Consider the following 18,350-nt stretch of genomic DNA (forward strand, 5'->3'; position numbering starts at 1 on the left):
TCATTCATTGCACCCTGGTTGGGGGGGGGGGGGGGGGGTGACTCACAGCATCAGCAACGGCAACATCTGGAGGCCAAAATTTGTCTCAGTCTACTCAGTCCCGGCTTTATTATAAACTCACAACTCATCAGCTTTGATTAATAACAGTGCCTGCGCAAACATCTCCTTCTTATAATTTTAATTTCAATATTAGTCATTTGATGGGCAGTTAAACAGCACTTATAATGAAATATGTCACCAGCAGCTTCAAAGGAATCCTACTATCGTTCTTTCTGCTCTCTTTAGACAGTTTACACTTTGCACTGAAATTTTCACCTGCACACATGTGATGTGGAAAATGCAATGGATGAACAACTGCATAATAACATTCACATCATTCCGCCAATACATCTAACGTCAGTGGAAATTTTATGTAAAACAGCATGTTTTCTGTCAATGCAATGGATTGTCGAGTGGGATTAGATGATAATGTTGCACCGCCCGGAGACCACGTAATACAAACCTGATTTTTCTGTCCATGTCAGTCTTTTTTCTGAACAGGATTTATTTTTCTAAAGACTGATTACAATACTGTAACAAAAACGTCAAATGGAATGTGGAAAAAAGCATCGCTCCAGAGATGAGACCTCTTTTGATCGTGGCACTATCGCTATATTTCCCAGAATTCCGCTTGGAAGAATGTGGCATTCAGCGTGGAAGTCCAGTTTGTTTACTGACATGAGGAATAAATTAATCAAATGAATGGAATCACTGATGACTACACAGTCATTTTCAATACATCAGTTATTACTGAAAAAATTAATGAGAGAAACCCCCCCAGAACGTTCTCTTCTCATCTGTCATATTTGCAGACATCAGAAAGTGAAGGCTCAGGATGAGGTGCAGGGAAAAGAGCGACACACTGAAATAAGACCCTTTTTCGAAAAACGTTACACAAGGAATTCTTTCTTTTGTAGGTATGTCTGTATGTATGTCTAAGGATCACTGGTTATCTTCATACATAATAGCTGCTCATCATTTTAAGTGAGTTTCTGAAAAAACACCTTAAAAGCATTATTTTTCCAAAAAAACATTCTTTGACCCACCTTGGTTTTAAAGATGTATGAGATGTATATGTATTTTTGTGGGCTACATTTATCCTGTCAACGCCCTGAAAATTTAAGCATCACAGATCACCAACTTAATCTTGAGTCACTTTGCTTATATACAATAACTATGTAATCAAAATGATGGGGGGCGTGATATGGTGAATACCTAAGAATTAATGTGCTGTTTACAATAATCTGCAGACAAATATGTTATATAAGGTTAACAATTGGGTTAAATGTGTGTTTTTAATCCAGGAAATGGTCATAGGTTCTGTCTATGCCCATTTGCCCAAATGTAATTTCAGGTTATCCCTACAAAACCACTCTGTTTTGACTCTCATTTGTACCTTTGCATCCTTTTGGAATGATAATGATTACACTAACAGCTGGGGAAACGGGGAACTGGTGTTATACTACTTAAAGGAGTTTCCAAATTTCTCTTTGTGGCTTGGCACATTCATCACAATAAATTTAAGATGTTCTTTGCTTACGCCAACCAAATGTGGCAACCGCAGTCGCTTAACCATCGCGATTCTGTCCACAACAGCATGTGGGAATTTTCGTTTTTTCGTTACTCCTGTTACTACTTTCATTTTTTTTTTTTTTTTTTCAAACAGAAAACCTTCTTAAATTGAAAATCACGAGTTACCACCAGGCAAAATTCCAGTAATATGCCAGCTCAATCATGTCATCGAGACTGTTGCTAGTTTATGTATAAGCCACTTGAGGTGATTATGCCCCATTATGCCAAGAAATTAAATTTAAGCGATGACAAACTTCTGATAGGAAAGCTGTGGATTTTCCTCAACAGGAATGATTACAATCTGCTCTCTTTTCAGAAGTACTGACTTTTATTATTCTACAGTGAAATAGTTACACTTTTTCATTTCAGGATATTCATAATCAATCCATCTTTAGAGACAACATATGTATTTTATGAACAAATGTATTTTCACTGAAATCCATCCATAAGGCACAAAGGAGCAGCAGAATAATTGCAGAAAGAGTTTAGGGGTCAAAAGTTTAATTTAATTAAAATGAGGGGGTCTATTCGTCCCAGTAATGCCAGAAAATGTGACAAGTTAATTGAAACAGCGGAAAACACGGTTACGGACAACAGGCATGTACAACATATAAGCCTTGGATCCATTTCCCAAAACCACCATAGCTTTACAATGATTGTAAATTCAGAGTCTTATTAAAAGAACATGATGATCATAACACTAAAGTGTGTTTTGAGAAATGGACCCATCATAATTTTACAGTATCCTAAAGTATGAACTCTTTCAGTCTCTTTCCAAGAGCTTGCAGTACTGTTCCCTTGAGCAAAGTCATTACCCAAAAGGGGTTATTACATAAACAAATACAGCTGTAAATCACTTTGGATTAGTACATCTTTAAAATAAATAACAACAACAACAACAACAACAACAATAATAATACATTGCTTTAAGTAATACATATTGGTGGTATTCCATTTGAAACAGATGAGAAGGAACTATCTATTCTTATCAAATGTGAACGAGAGGAACAAAAAATAACATAAAATTGTATAATGCATTATTTTCTAAAAAATTAAAGATTTTGATAAGTACAGTATATTATCATTAATTAATTCCTTTGGTTTGTGTAGTATTTAAAATCTATGTTAGATGTAAATTAGATAAACTGAAATTTTGCACTTAAAAATACAAAAAAGTCTTTATATTAATTCTATAAAACATTTATATTTTATTTTTTAATTTTTATAGTGATGTTTCAATAATTGTTTTTGGCATTTGGGAATTATGATTTCACTTGTTCGGCAGAATTGTGTCTTTTAAATACATGTTAAATACAGTGTAACATAACATTTTCATCAGAAAATGTTTTAATAAATGCAAGGCTGAATTAAGGACACTGGGATATATGATATGGCCTTTCATGACTCAGATCACTCTATGGGAAATTTGATTTTAATGTCAGCATCCTGTTTGTATACTATACCTACAGCGTTTTGCATAACAATGTCTGGTGGATTTTAGTTTATGTATTTTTTTTGTAAACAAGTCTTACTTTGTTTTTATAACAACATAATTACTGTGCCTCGCTGTCTGTTTTTAAGGTTAGTGCATAAAAATAAGAATAAAGCAATATTTAAAGTCTTGTATTGTGTACTGAGCAACTGCCAGTTTACATATCTGGGCACATTTTAAATAATAAATTAAAAATATCCCAAATAATGAAAAAAAACATTGTTATTTACAGTACAGTTCATAGTACATATGATGAACAGCTTTGCTTGATGCTCTTAACTTCAAAATTAAGGTAAACTTCCACCAGGTTTTAACTCAGAGCTAAAGAAAAGAAGTATATGTCATCATTTGGAGTAATAAACTGTCACTTAATTGCTATATTTGAATTTATTATGTTGTGCACAATACAATGTTATATAGTTTAAATTGCCTATATTTTTTCATATAAATCACATATCACTTATGATAATGCTGGACACTTCCTTACAAATACATGTTTGTTTTGGATTTTTTTTAACTGAGATTAGTACACTGAACATTTTCTGAAATTATATAATGTAACAATGACACCAAAAACTTGTTTTCTGTAAATAACTCCCACCATGATTTGCAGAAAGCATCATATATGACATGGCATGCACATTCTCCTGTAACTTCTGTTTGTTTGTTTGTGCCATGAGCTGTGACTTCATCAACAGGCCTGAACACTATTTGATAGCAGCCACACTTTACTGCACTTTACTGTAGTCCCTTACTCTTTACTCAGTTTCTAGTCCTTCACCCTGCTCTTTATTTTATTTGAAGGGTGGGGGAGAGGAATGCAATTATATTGTATAGGATGGGATGTAATAAATCACACAGGCAGTAACTTGCTTCATTGAATTAAACACACACACACACACACACACACACACACAGACTCAGACAACAAGCTTGAACTTCAGCAGAACTAGACTTCCAAACTTGGCTTTTGGAATTTCACCCCACATGATGATTTATTAGTAATAAATGTAATAAATAACAATATTATTGAAGTCATAATTTCTGAGTCACTTACTTGATGCTGTTTCACTCCACTCCCATCTTTTCTCACCTGTAAAGAAGAAGAAAAAAGAAATCCTGCAAAAACGCAGCAAGGCATGGTGGCGTTTAATTCCGAAGCAAGAGCCACAAGTTACAGTTAGAACTTGTTCATGTTTCTAATATTTATTGACTTTGAAGTTTGATCCGTAATTGCACGCGGCGCTCCTCCGACTGCTACAAGTCATTGAAGATGTGAAGAAAACAACTTCTTCACTCGTCTCGCCGTCAGAAGGGAAACGAGAGCGTTTAAGAAAACGGGTGCGCACCCGTCCCGCACGCGGTCAGCGGGCCACGCGTATGCGGCACGCGCGATGCTCTACGGCGCTTTGACGCGCGCAAACGGTATATCGCCCCCACTGCACCCCACCCGTTGCTGAGAACCCGCGCTGCGCCGTGAGCGCCGTCCCTCCGCGTCCTATAGGAGGTGTCAGTGTGGCGGTGCGGCCCCCCCTCCGTCTGCGTCCCGTTGGTCTCGTCCAAACTTGGTTCGGATTTTTGTTCTCTTTCCATGAGCGCCGCTTCATTCTCTCGCCACCCGACCGGCTTCACTTGCTCAATCAATGGCTTTCCGGACGCGTCTGCTCTGAATGCCGGGCTTTTACACCTCTCTTCCGCCGTGTGAGAGTCGGTGAGGGGCGCGCACTGATGGATACGCTGTGGATTTTGTGGATGCTGCCCGCGGCGCTCGCTGTGGAAGGTGAGTAAGAGGCGCTCCGGACTGTATTGTGCTTGGAAGCGCGTTTTGCCCACCCTGCCGCCTGCCTGCGCGCCGGACAGCGGCGTTTCGGCGAATGCGTGCTCTTCTCTTCGTGCCATCGAGTGTGTGTGTGTGTGTGTGTGTGTGTGTGTGTGAGAGAGAGAGAGCGTGAGCGCGCGTGCCGTGTTCCTGATGATAAACACGGACGCGCAGTAGTTTGTTTAATATGGAACGCACCATCCGAACAGGTCTCGAGACGCTCAGGTACGCGGACCCACCCCCCCACCGCTGACATAAAGGACACAGTCACAGTGTCAGTGGTGCTTAATGGATTCAATAGAATCAATCGCACTTGTTTCGGGTGCAGGATCACGATGTTTGGAGACGGCGTGAAGTGGCAAAAGCTTAATTCCGCGTGACATCTACACTATCTATATATATATAGCGTGAGGTAAACAGGGTGTTTGACAATGCGGCATTGTTTCCCCCCCTGTTTCTCGGGTTTCTGGAGGTGTGTCTGCGTCAAGTCACGTTGTGTCATACAAATCTAGTTAGTTCCTCACTCGTGTTTTATGTTCTTTTTTTAAAGTACCACTTTGTGTACTGCTGTATGACACTCGGGACAGATGGCAAGGGGTTCGACTCATCGGCACGGGGACCGTTCGGCGTGTTCGACCACAAGTACAAATGAAATGTTGCACGTAAACAGTCGCACGCTTCTGCCATTTCGCGATTGAAAAAAGCGACAACGTGCGCTTCTGCTGACCGAATCTTTTCGCGGCGGCGGCGCGCGCCCGATCACAACGGGACGCGCTCCCGCGCGCATCCCTCGGAGCGCGCGCTCTCCACCGGCCCAAGCGCAGGCCCCGCGTGGACGCATGCCCGCACGCGTAACATATTGACAAACACAGAATGCGTGGATCGTGCCAAAACGCGTAAACCGTGGTGTGCAGGTCTGAGCACGCGCCTTCCCCACCCGAAGGAGCGGAAGATGACACCCGCGAGGTGCTCCTTCCCGTAATAATGCGTTATTGATGGTAGTATTGTGTGCTTCTGAGGCGATATTATCGTCTTGAGAGGCCGCTCAGAAATGGAGATAAGAAAAAAAAGGAGTCGTAACTAGTAGTAGTAACTAGTAACTAAAAAAATGTTTTGTTTGTGTACCATTTGGACGTCTGTAAATTGTTCAAATCAAAAGCACCATTTGTGAGGCGTTTCAGGATCCAGACCAGTCAGTGTCTCTTCAACTGGACTTGCTGCGTTTATTCACATAGACTTTGTAGCTGATTTTATCTGTTTATAGTGACAAACAGTTAGGTCTGTGAGTGCTTCTTTGATGGTGTGTGTTAACATGCAGACATTTTTACATCAACAGTTGGCCGAATCGTGGCTCCGCAGCAGGGGCAATGAGAGCTCACCTTTTCACCTCCTCATCGCCTGTCTGTTTGAAAAGACAACATTCCCGAGGGCCCTGTGCTCCCTTGTCAACTGGCTCCCTCTTAATTTCTTTTTCCTTTATTTTTTGCAGTTCTCGCACAATAGTACATAGGTAAGCTATGCATCGGTTCCGTGTTTATTTCTGAAATAAAACACATTTTTAAACAGTTATTGTTTCTCACAATTGGAGCTTCACTATATTTTACAATAAGGCTTAAAGGCATATGTTAATTTACATATGCTTTTTCTGTGTGATGGAACATTCGTATGGAATTCATGCTATTTTATTTTTCTGTCTACATTTCCATTCATTCATTTAGCAGACACTTTTCTTGATGTACATCTTGTTGAAATTGATAATACGCGAAATTGTTTTCGGTAATTAAAAGGCCAGTAGATATCCCACGAGATTTTGTCATTCCTGACTTAATATGTGCATTGTTTTCTTGCTTTCTTATATTACGTTAATATTTTTCTGTGAATAATATAGTATAATTGATAGTGTTGTTATCGATTTTTTGTTGCTTTTCTCCTTATAAACTACAGTTATTCATTTAGCAGATGCTTTTCTCCAAAGGGATGTACTTCTCAGAAACATACAATGTGTTCATTACATTAGGAGAAAGAGACATAGCTGCAGATGTGACTCTTAAGTAGTTAGTTTCCTTCCCCATATGCACCAACATTCATCACAAGTTGCTGCATTAAACTTTACCAGAATATCGCCGATTCCTAATCACCTTCCTAGTCATTTTTTTGTTTTGAGATGCATATAATCATTTATGATACATTGCAGGAGTGGCTCTCTAAACAACTTACCCGAGCATGATCGTGAATAATTATACCTTACATGAACTTAAGAGACCACGGGCGAAGTAAGTTCAGTAACACTCTTTTTAAATATGGACAGTACAATTTGCATTTAATTTATTTCAGAACAAATTCTCTGACAGCAGTAGTTCACCGTTCGAAATTTCCATTCAAAATTTAGAGACTGAAATGTTTGCGGTTCCTAATTCCTGTTAAAACTTTAGTTAGTTGCTTGTTTCAGACACATAAATGGTAAGGAATTTTGCTAATATTTTTATTATTATTCACCAAACTTTAATGACACAGTTTAGCTTTCTTTTGCATAACCTTAAGGTGCCATGCCATGGGTATTTATATACACATTCCTTAATGACCGGAATTTGCCTGAATTACGGGACAGTCTGCACTTTTCCATGTATATTAAATTGATAAATATTAAGTGTATGAGCTTTTCAGAGATCATTTCAGCCTTTTTGTGGACCGGTATTGCATCTCACAGACCGCACAACAAGGGATTAAGGCCCAAATATGACATTTCTATTGGTGAGACTAGAAATGGAAGAAAAAAGCTAATGAAAAGCATATTTTTAATGCCTTCTTTATAGGTCGATCAGATTTTTTTGGTGTTATTTATGTTGAATGTTCCTTAAAGGTGTATTGTTGGGTGTTTGGTAAATCATGAGACCTTTGAGAAAAAAAATAAAAAATACAAGTCAATATTTGTTTTGTGCAGAATTCTTTAAAATGTTTCTAGTAAATATTATTTGTATTTCTATTTTTAATTCTAGACTTTCAGGTATTTTTGAATTGTGACTTATTCAGAATTAAATCATTTGTCTAAAAATATAACAAACAGCACCATTACCAGACTTGTATATGTAACCGAATTAGTCAGAAACTGAACCACGAGCACGTTCAATAAGTCTGTTTTTCGTTTTTTCAATACGATACGCAAAAACCATTCTTGTACTATGTTATAGCTATCATTTATGTAACATTAATCAGTAAATATTGCAGAAAAATACATTGCTATACAGTGATTTTTGTTACAGCAGGGATGAGTAATTTTTTCAGGCAACTCCTATGAAAATGTGAAGAGTCAAATATTAATTTATTCATGTGTTTGCTGTTATTCGAGGAAAGCAAAAGAGACAGAACTATGCTTCGGAGCATAAAAAATTGAATTTGATCGATAGTGACGTAGCTTTTCAGAATTGTGAGCGGCTGGTTACTGGCACCGCCCTCATGCCTTCGTCACGATCACCCTAGTTGGTTAACCAGTCAAAATGCAGCAACTGGCCTAGAATTAGAAGTCAAGAGTTCAGAAAGAGGTCACTGCAGCTGCAACCCAAAAAAAAACAACGCGTTTGCAGCTCTGACGTAAATCGGGAAGCAGTCGGCTTCATCTGGGAGGAAAAACGTTGCCTTTATAGGTTATTTCCCTACGGATTGCATTATTATTGAAAATGAGAAGTTGGCGTAAATGTTGCTGTATGTAATTTTTCTTCAAAAACCTGAAAGTTCCTTCCTTTATTAATTCGATTTTTTTTTTCCTTTACTTGCCTTTGTTATATATAGCCGAATGCTAACATTAATTGTCTCTATTCATTTATTAGATCTGTTTTCCTTTGAGGTTTTGGGGACTACCTGGTAATATTCTAACTTTGATTTTTAAAATATTCTTTCTTTGATGGGAAAGGTAGCTAAAAATAACAATTTAATGTTGAAGACAACAGTAACGTATATTTTTCTTGTTAAATGCAAAATATATTTTGGAAGTGATTTTATATTTTTGAAACGATACATTTCAAGATTATGAGACAGTACGAGACTAATTAAAAGTACCAGTAGGGTTAAAACATTTCAGTTATTTCGAAACATTAAATGTAATTTTAGGATTTAAAAATGTTTCTTCCAATTTTTTACTAAAAAACTGTAAAAGCATTTTGTTATGTACCAGTTTTCCACCACATTAATAATAATCCATAACGATATTTTGTATTGTTTGCATTCATATATGTAAAACCTTTTTTTTTTTTTTTTTTACAGTGTTAGAACTGATTTTTTTTGGTTTGTTTTCAGTCTGCTTGCATCACATCTCTAGATAAAGTATTCTTCTTCTCCAGACTTTAATTCTGTATCGATGGAAGGAACTGTAATTGTCAGAATCCAGATACATTGGCCATCTGCACCTTTGTGTATTGCAGCCACCGTTCTGCCCATGTGATGGGTTGGTTTTGTCCAGCTGGGGACTGAAAAGTAATGATCCAGCTGCCTCATTTACTTGGTCGGCCTGCGAGGTTTCCAGGGATTGCAAAGAAAAGTGGTGCATTCACATGCGCACCCCGGTTCACTGATTAAATGTCGATCTCCTCTTTCAAAATTGCTCAGCCCAGTCATTCAGTGGCTTCAGCTGAGCTGCTAAGTAGTAATAAATTGTCATTGGGCTCTAATCACGGTCCCTCGCGATGCGGAATTTGCTTGACTTAATTAATGAAATTACAGCGCAATGTGAGAGGCTTCATTCTCCCAGCAGTGGTGGGCGGGCCTGTTTATCTGTTTACCTTCTTTGTTTACCTGTGTTTTTCAGTCGCAGCTGCAAGCTGACTGCTAAGTGTAATGAAAGAATGGAAAAAAAATACATCCTTGGCAATGAAAGCTAGATTGAAAGTCCTGCCTTTTTCAAAGGCCTTCCCAGGGGAGAAGATAGAGGCATAGTTAGTGAGCCGGCATTTTCGAGATTTCGCTGTCTCTGGAGGAAGAACGATCCTTCCGAAGGTGTGTGGATCAATGAAAGATCTGATGATGACACACCTTTTCTTTTCTCTCCATGGGTACAGAATACCTCTAGAGGTTAATATCTACTGCTTTGCCTTTGCACCCCTGGAAACCTCCCCAAAATGTGGGATTTCCAGTTTGGTAAGTGCAAAAATCTGATTTAAATGATAAAAGTATTTTTTTTTGCAAGTTGAGCATATCCTACAGAAGGCTTTTTGTGTGTGCATTTTCCAGGCTAACCTGTTATAACAAATGCACACAAGGTGTATGTTTTACATTTGTTTTTGTTAGTATTATGTTAGAATTAAGTGTTTTTTTTGGACACCAGAAACATTTTGCATTGCTGTAGATAGTTAAATGTTGATTCTAAATCTTTAATTATCAGTGTCCCAAGAAATATGTTGTACTTCTACTCTTCCTCTTCCTTGAAGCAAATACTTTGTTTTTGTGGGCAGAAAAAAGTCATTAGAATACTCCCATTCTTTTATGGCTCACTGGCTTGAAATCATTTTAAACAGCAGATTAGGCATTGAAAAAGCCCACTTGTTCATGTGAATTCGTTTTACTCTCCTGCTTTGTGTTCTTTGCATTCATTCATTTTTTTTTTTTCTTTTTGCTTCCAATTCAAGACCTCAGGGATGCTACTTTTTATATGCGATACTTTTCGTCTCACTGTTTCTCTTGTTTTTGCTGCAGTGCTTGCTTGCGTGAGTGTGTGTGTTTCGTCACTGGTCGACATCATTTGCTTTACGCACAAAATACGGAGCAGTTTCCCATAAAAGCACTGACCTTTTGCTGTTATTGTAGTAATTGCCAGGTAGAATTGTGGTAATGGGAGAATTAAAGGATTAATTTCACCAGTCCTGATGTAGTGATGACAGATTAGTGCTTACTACTGTCACCTGTTAGCTTCAGTGTGTAAGCATGCGTGTAATAATTTGTTGTAGATATGGGGGTAATACAATGGAGGCGCACATAAGAAAAGAATTCCACCCAGGTGTCAGTGACTCCTTCCCTTTGCCGAGTGAAACGACTCGAGATAAAAGCTGCTTTTTAGCTTCAGAGCACAGCAGATGATCGCCGAAATTAGGATATCTGAAAAGGCGAGCAGTGACATGTCTCTACTGCTCTTTATTTAATTTTAATGTTTATGTAAGCTGTTGGTACGTTTAACTCCTGAGAAAAAATTACATTGAAAACGGAACATGCTTTTTGCAAGAGCGTGCAAATTCCTGAAAAGGAGTCATTATTTTTCGTATTAGTGCATATTTACATGCTGTGTGAAGCCTTTCATTAGTTTCTCTTTTTTTTCCAGCAAAACCAAGCAAGTTGCTTTCAGATGCAAATATAATGATTTTACATTTTTCTATTATAAATTTGTTTGCTTCAACTCTGCAACAGCGCCATGTGTTCAGTTTTTTTATTTTTTTTTAATTTTTTTGAATGGTCCTGTTGAAATGGGATTAAGGAGCATCAAAATGAGAGGCCCGTGAAACGTTGGGCTCCAAAGCAAGCCATATGAGCAGATGCTGTCCCCCGCTTGTCTGCGCGGCAGCCCGAGCCACACAAAGAGTCCGCTTCTATAGAGGCCCTTATCCAGTGACGCCCAGAGCCTGGCCATTGTCCCCTTGCATGCAAAATTTCAATTAGTGCTGCTTCCAGTTGTTTCCCCAAAGTGCAGCCGTTGTTTCGTTGGCCGCCTACCTTGACGAAGCGTTAAATTTGCGGATATCTGAATTGGGGGGGTGGGCTGTCTGAGGGCACAGAGATGCCAATTCGACCAAAAATCCAGTCATGTCAGTGTGCCATGACATCATTGTTTTAGCATCTTGAGCTGCCCTCCTTTCTGTACTGGATGGCATCAACGCGTGAGATGTCCCTCAGGATCGTGCTGTAACGAGAGTTTGCCGTAAGAGGAGCGTGCCGGAAGAAGCCAAAGACTCATCGTGGGTGCTTCTCTGGAGCCATTTTTTAGACTTTTGTGCGCTGGGCCATCAACGAGAAGTGGAACCAGGAAGAGAACAGTCATTGTTGCGGCATGGATCATTCATCCTTCCTTAATAATACGCCGATGGTGTTGGTTACGATTGCTACAGCTTTCGATGACTGATTGTGTCTGCCAAACTCCAAACAGGCACATGCATGTTTACAACAAAACTCCAACGTTGACATGCTTCCTTTAAGAAAAATCCCTTAAAAATATTTAATTTGCTATAGAATCCTTGCAGAAACGCTACTGTTTAATCTGGTTGTTATATGATATCCATTTACGCTTGACTGAAAGAAGTTCTCGAATGTTCGCCTCCAGTACTGTAAGCGGCAGGGGGCGGTAAAAGACACGCACTATGATTATAGTCACTGTCACGGTCAACGTAGTGCTGATCGTTCGAGCCTTGTGTCCTTACCTGGGGGGGTTCCATAATTTAGGGTTAAAATGATTTGTGAGTTTGGCTGGTGCACACAGTATGTCCTGTTGAGAAACATTAATCAGAACGAGCAATTTTTAAATATGTACCGCATGGATTTTCCGACGTATACACACATTTGATTAGATTTTACTGTTCAGTGACGTTTCGCTGCAGCGCTGCTGTTCTTCATTTTTAAAGATGACATAAACACACATATACATACTTTTAAATGCCCGGACAAATTTGGATCAGCCTTTTTAGGTTTGACTGTTGCTTATTTTCCAGTTGAGTGACTCCATGTAATGCTGCTTGCTAGCTGGCCATGAAGCACATCCGACAGTTTTTTATTTTAATTTGTCTTGATGAAATTGGCTTGCAACAATAATGCTGGACATAACCGAGTCTAATTCATTTAATTAATTAGTAATTGTTTTTTTTGTGCAAAACAAATTATACAGAATAGCAGTTAACCTTTAGAGGAGCATTTTGTTGTTTTATAACATGTATTTGGGTGGTTATGGTGGGGATTTTCCTTCTGTTCCCTGTTATTCCCGTTTCCCTCTCTTTCCCTTCTTTATCGGAATGGAGTAGAACTATAGTACGGTGTTATGCTTTCTGTATGTATCAAATGGAAAAATTTGCCTAAAACTCAACGATATAGTATGATTTTAGCTCATGTACACAGTGAATGCGACATGTTTATCTAATTTTTGTACATGACGTTTAATTGAATGGAATTTTAGATTATATTGTCATCATATTCTGATTAACTTTTAAAAGGTTGAATACACTTTACACACTGTATATGTTCTGTTATGCTCATTTAAGTTTTATTATTGAGCTTGGTGACATAGCGTTTGAAAATTTCATGAGTTTTCTCAATTTAATAAAGAGAAGAATGAGAAGGCATTGCTGTGATTTCTTTCACCACAGAGTGTTCGCTGTAAATCTTAATGTCAATTTTTGTCTTACGGGGCGTAAACATATATTGTCTGTGTTGTTTGACAGTTTTTGTCTTTTTTCTTATATTTAAAATCAAGTCAAGAAGTGTTGCTTTTAAAATATGCCAGCACCTTCACTTTCTTAGTGGTTGATTTTAAACTTATTGTTTGTTCATTCGGTGCAGTGGCGCAGTGGGTTGGACCACAGTCCTGCTGTCCGGTGGGTCTGGGGTTCGAGTCCCGCTTGCGGTACCTTGCGACGGGCTGGCGTCCCGTCCTGGGTGTGTCCCCTCCCCCTCCGGCCTTACGCCCTGTGTTGCCGGGTAGGCTCCGGTTCCCCGTGACCCCATATGGGACAAGCGGCTCTGAAGGTGTGTGTGTGTTTGTTCATTCCTCACCATGTCGGCTCCAGTGTTGGGGCACCTTGATCTATGAAGCTGTGACATGGTAATGAGGTGGATATACACTAAATGCACAGTTGTCATGGCTTCTCATTCATGAGAATGTTCCTGGTTTTTATACACAAGTTTTGGGGAAAATACTAGATATACAAGAGGTACAACAGGTTGTGGATGGGGGAGGCTTGCATGGAGAACATCTGTGCCGCTGCTCGTACCCTGGGTTCAGTGTATCTGTCGGTAGCCTGACAACAGCTGAACTCTTTTACATGCTTTTTGTGGTACATTGCTGTGTGATGGGTCTGCTTGAATCACAGGATTAGCTGTCTGATTCACTTTTTTCCTTATGATACACCTGAAAAATGATTAAAGGATGTGTGAAAGATGTACTGAAATTAACATTCATATTTATCTGTTGCTGTTTTCTCCACTGTTAAACCACTTACCATTATTTACCCATTTATACAGCTGGGTAGTTTTACTGGAGCAATTTAGGATAAGTACCTTGCTCAAATGTACGGCAGTTGGAGATGGGAAGTAAACCTGCGTCCTTTGGGTCTGACGCAGCAGTGCTAACCCCTTCACTACCGCCTAACCCTAATATTAATCATTGGGAGTCATACAGTATTTAGCACTTAAAGCAGACCTTTATTGTTGAGGTGACGCGCAAAAAGTGCCAAATAAAGTGAAACACCACGGTATGTGTCTCAATACACTGTCATACTGCGCTAGAGTGGAGTGTACTGTGTCTTTGCATGAGTTTGTTTTGTATTACTAAGGAGGTACTCTTGAGATTTTACTTGCGGAGTGTTGTTTGTTGTAAACTGGGTGAGGTTGAGGTTTTTGTCTACGGTCTGGGGTTTTTGTGGTCGTTTCGGAGAATGTAGGGAATGTGAGCGAACGATACTGTGTCACGTTGCTGCTCTCCGTGACGCGGGATGCTGTAAAAGTAGAGCCATGGATTAAGCCCTTGGACCCCTGCGGGGACCACTGTAATGTATCTCTCTTCAAAGCCCTGCTTGGTCCCTTTTTATGAATTGTGGTGGGGGGGGGGGTAAATGAATGCCTTGCAAGGCTGTTTCTCTTTGCTCCAACGGTTTCGTTTTTTCCCCTCCCAAGACGAAGAGGCTTCTTAAACCTGGGGTTTTTGAGAGAGGAACATTACTGGAGACTCCTCCACCTCATTGGGGTACCGCTATAAAGCTCAAGTCATCTGGGGTGCATCTGTGGGGAGTGTAGATTTTTTTATAAGGTGAAGCATGTAAAAGTTTTAATTGAAATCTCTCACGAGAACTTGGGCGCCTTTCTTTCCCTTTTCTCTGTATTGAGTTTCCGTCCGTTGTTATTTAATATGCGGCACAGTGGTGCAGTGCTTTGCCCTGGTGCCTCTCAGCTCCTGGCTTATGGATCTGGACATGGGTTCAAATCCAGCTCAGTCTGTGCAGAGTTCATATGTTTTCCCTGTTTTTCACTTGGGTTTTACCACACAACTCAAACAGAGGTGCGTCAAGGGAGTTAATGTCTCTATATTGCCCGCAGTGTGACAGTGTGTGTGTTATTCCTTGTGTTGTACTGGTGTCGTATCTAGTGTGCGTTCTGCTTTGCAACCTTTCATTCTGGAATAGGCTCCAGACCACCATGACCCTACAATGGACAATTGGTTATGAGTGATGGACTGATGGGTATTTTATACTTTTCTGTCCAAGCATATGAACTATTTTTTCATTGCTCTGATGTAGTGGTGACATCTGTAAATGTGACAGCTGTCACTGAAATACCGGGTCAATAGACATTAATCTTTTCCTGGTATCTTTTAAAAATTCTAATAATAACTGTAATAACTATTTGAAGTGTGAAACTTGAGCTCAAACACCTGTCGCGCATTTTATTGTTGTGTGGCGAGTGTGTTTTCTGTAGGAAGAGGTGTTTTGTAACGGTGTACAAATTGTAGAAGGTGGACAGTTGAAGGCAGACGGATTTAAGGCAAGGATGGGTGCGACACACTGGCCATCTGTGCCGAGGAGGCCCAGGTAGCACAAACTGGAGGGGTGATGGCAGGGGTTCTTCTCCCACCCCCCACTCTCTTTTTCTCACAGAGCCACAGTTACTGGGCCATCAGCAGGGCTGTGGATGGAATGGGATGGAGAGAGTTCTCCTCCAAATGTGTTACTGAAGCCTTCAGCCTGTGCACTGAAGAGAAGTGGGCGGCTCACGGCACACAGATTGGAGGTGTGCGTGCACCTGCATTTAACCCCTCTGAAGTTGGTGAGAAAAATTCATAATAATAATTAAAAAAAAAAATACTCTTGGTTTCTGCACAATGACAGAAAAGTTTAGGTGTGTGTTGAAAGTAAGTTTGGGGCTTGGAACAGTGTCTCGAAAGGGCAAAATGATAGCGGTAGTGCTCTTCCCTCGGGCCCTGTTGCTTCACCGAAATCACAGTCAGTTTGGATGCGAAGGCAGCGCCAGTTAGAAGCACTATGACTAATTCCTCGAGGATGTCTATTTTAAGCGTACTGTACTTTCCCTCTAAAAGTGAAGAAAAAATGTTTTCTTGTCCACAGGATACATGTCTGGTAATTTGATTCGATAGACTATATCCTTAATTAATAATCAACAGTAAACTGTTTGATTTCCACCTTCGTAATGTCATAAGATAGTTTGCATAAACGCTGAATGATAAATGGCCCTTTGATGCCTGTTTTTGCATGTTGTGTCACAAATTTACATTTATTCTTTTAGCAAACGCTTTTCTCCAGAGAGACTTCTGATGAACTCTATGTAGTGTTACCAGCCCACACACTTTATTCACCATGGTGACTTACACTGCTAGATACACTAATTACATTGGGTCACTCATCCATACATCAGTGGAACACATACACTCTCTCTGTCCCTCACACACTACAGGGGAACCTGAACAGCATGTCTTTGGAGTGTGGGAGGAAACCAGAGCACCCAGAGGAAACCCACGCAGACACGGGGAAAACATGCAAACTCCACACAGACTGAGCAGGGATTGAACCCATGTCCTCTCGCCTCTGCCACCGTGCCGCCCTAATACCCAACAACACTGATTAATCGATATCGCCAGCGAATGACCCTTATTTCCCTGGTCAATGCACACACTGTGTGTGTATTACCCCAAGTAGCAGCTGAGTAATAGCATGGACTCTTTAATTTGTGTCAAAAGCAAAATCTGCAACACATTTCATAGTGTCCGGTTTTTAAATAAATTATAATTGAGCATGGCATCATGACCATTTGATCAGTACCTTCCTTATTCACAATCTGTTCTGCATCACAGCAGGTGTGATCAAGCGGAGCAGATAGGGCAGTGCTTACATTTACATTCATTCATTTTCCTGGTGCTTTTTTCCAAAGCAACTTACCGTGTTAAGGTACTTATAATTACTTACCCATTTATAGACATAGGTAATTTTACTAGCACAATTTAGGGTAAATACCTTGCTCAAGGGTACTGCATCTGGAGGTGGGATTTGAACCTTCCTCCCTTGGGTCCAAAGGCAACAGCTCCTTCAGCTGCCAAATTAAGTTTCTCCAACACCACCAATCTCTCTCCCCCCCCCCCCCCCCCCCCCCCCTTCAACAGCATGTTAAAACATGAAAAGTCACAGATTAAATGTTAGTTTATCTTATTAAGCTTATACTTGCGTTTGTATCTAATTAAATGAGTGTGATTGCATAACGGGGACACGGTGGTGCAGCAGGTTTGACCGGGTCCCGGTCTCTGGTGGGTCTGGATTTCAAGCCCTGCTTGGGGTGCCTTGCAATGGACTGGCGTCCCGTTCTGGGTGTGTCCCCTCCCCCTCCAACCTTGTGCCCTACGTTGCCGGGTTAGGCTCCGCCTCGCTGCAACCCAGCTTGGAACAAGCGGTTTCAGGCTCTGTGTGTGTGTGTGTGATTGCATAACAGCGTGATCAGAAGCAGAAGATCCTGGTTGGCAGAATGCCCCCCCTTCCTCTGAAAAAGGACTTTCATCTACACTCTATGTAATATACATGCATCTTCTACTTGTGTATTTTCGGCTCTCCCCAGTAATTATTGCCCCCCCCAAAAAAAAGGGGAAAATGGTAATTTAGCTGAATTCTTAAGTGTCTTGAGTCTTCTTGTAATAAATGTGATCTCTCATGATTTATAGTCTTGTCACAAGTGTGGTCATGGACTTTTTCTCTCTATCCTCAAAAAGTGAAAGGTCTGACTATTTGAAATAATTTACTGCTTTGCCCCGTTTAATGACGTGTGATCACAAAAAAGATCACCTAGGTGGCATGGTATACCTTAACACATTGTAGCTTCTTGTTCCCGCTCCACCCCCACTCTTTGGCCCAGATGCCATATGCAGAAAGTGACGTGTCCTCACCTCGGGGGCTGGGTTTCCCGGCACTTTTGTCACCTGGAAGACTTTGCCCTGTCGGGCGTGATGTACTCAAAGCTAGAGACCCACCGGCACACCGGCTGTCAGTCCCGCCGGCCAGTCCGGTCATTCGCTCTGACTGGGTGCCATAGCCAGCAGGCTGCAATGACCTTGCAACACCACTCATGGGTAGATGTGTACGGCCAACATGTGGTCTGCAGGAATCCGACGCTAAAGGTTTGGGTGTTTTGAGGTAATTCTGGTTCCGTACACCCCAATGTTTGGTTATTGCCCTCGTTGTCCCCTGACAATAGCAT

The 18,350-nt window shown here is 40.4% G+C and overlaps 1 protein-coding gene across 1 annotated transcript in view; it reads left to right on the forward strand.

Annotated features, from left to right (window-relative positions):
- The first annotated feature begins 4,750 nt into the window (after positions 1-4,750).
- The window catches only part of ephb2b (eph receptor B2b), a 144,674-nt gene continuing 131,074 nt past the window's right edge, over positions 4,751-18,350 (forward strand). Inside the window, exon 1 of the mRNA XM_018725794.2 lies at positions 4,751-4,883. Within this exon, the coding sequence (XP_018581310.1) occupies positions 4,832-4,883 (52 nt within the window). The 5' untranslated portion in view covers positions 4,751-4,831. The remainder of the gene's footprint in view (positions 4,884-18,350) is intronic.

This window comes from Scleropages formosus, chromosome 22, assembly GCF_900964775.1.
Source record: "Scleropages formosus chromosome 22, fSclFor1.1, whole genome shotgun sequence".
Classification (NCBI taxonomy): domain Eukaryota; kingdom Metazoa; phylum Chordata; class Actinopteri; order Osteoglossiformes; family Osteoglossidae; genus Scleropages; species Scleropages formosus.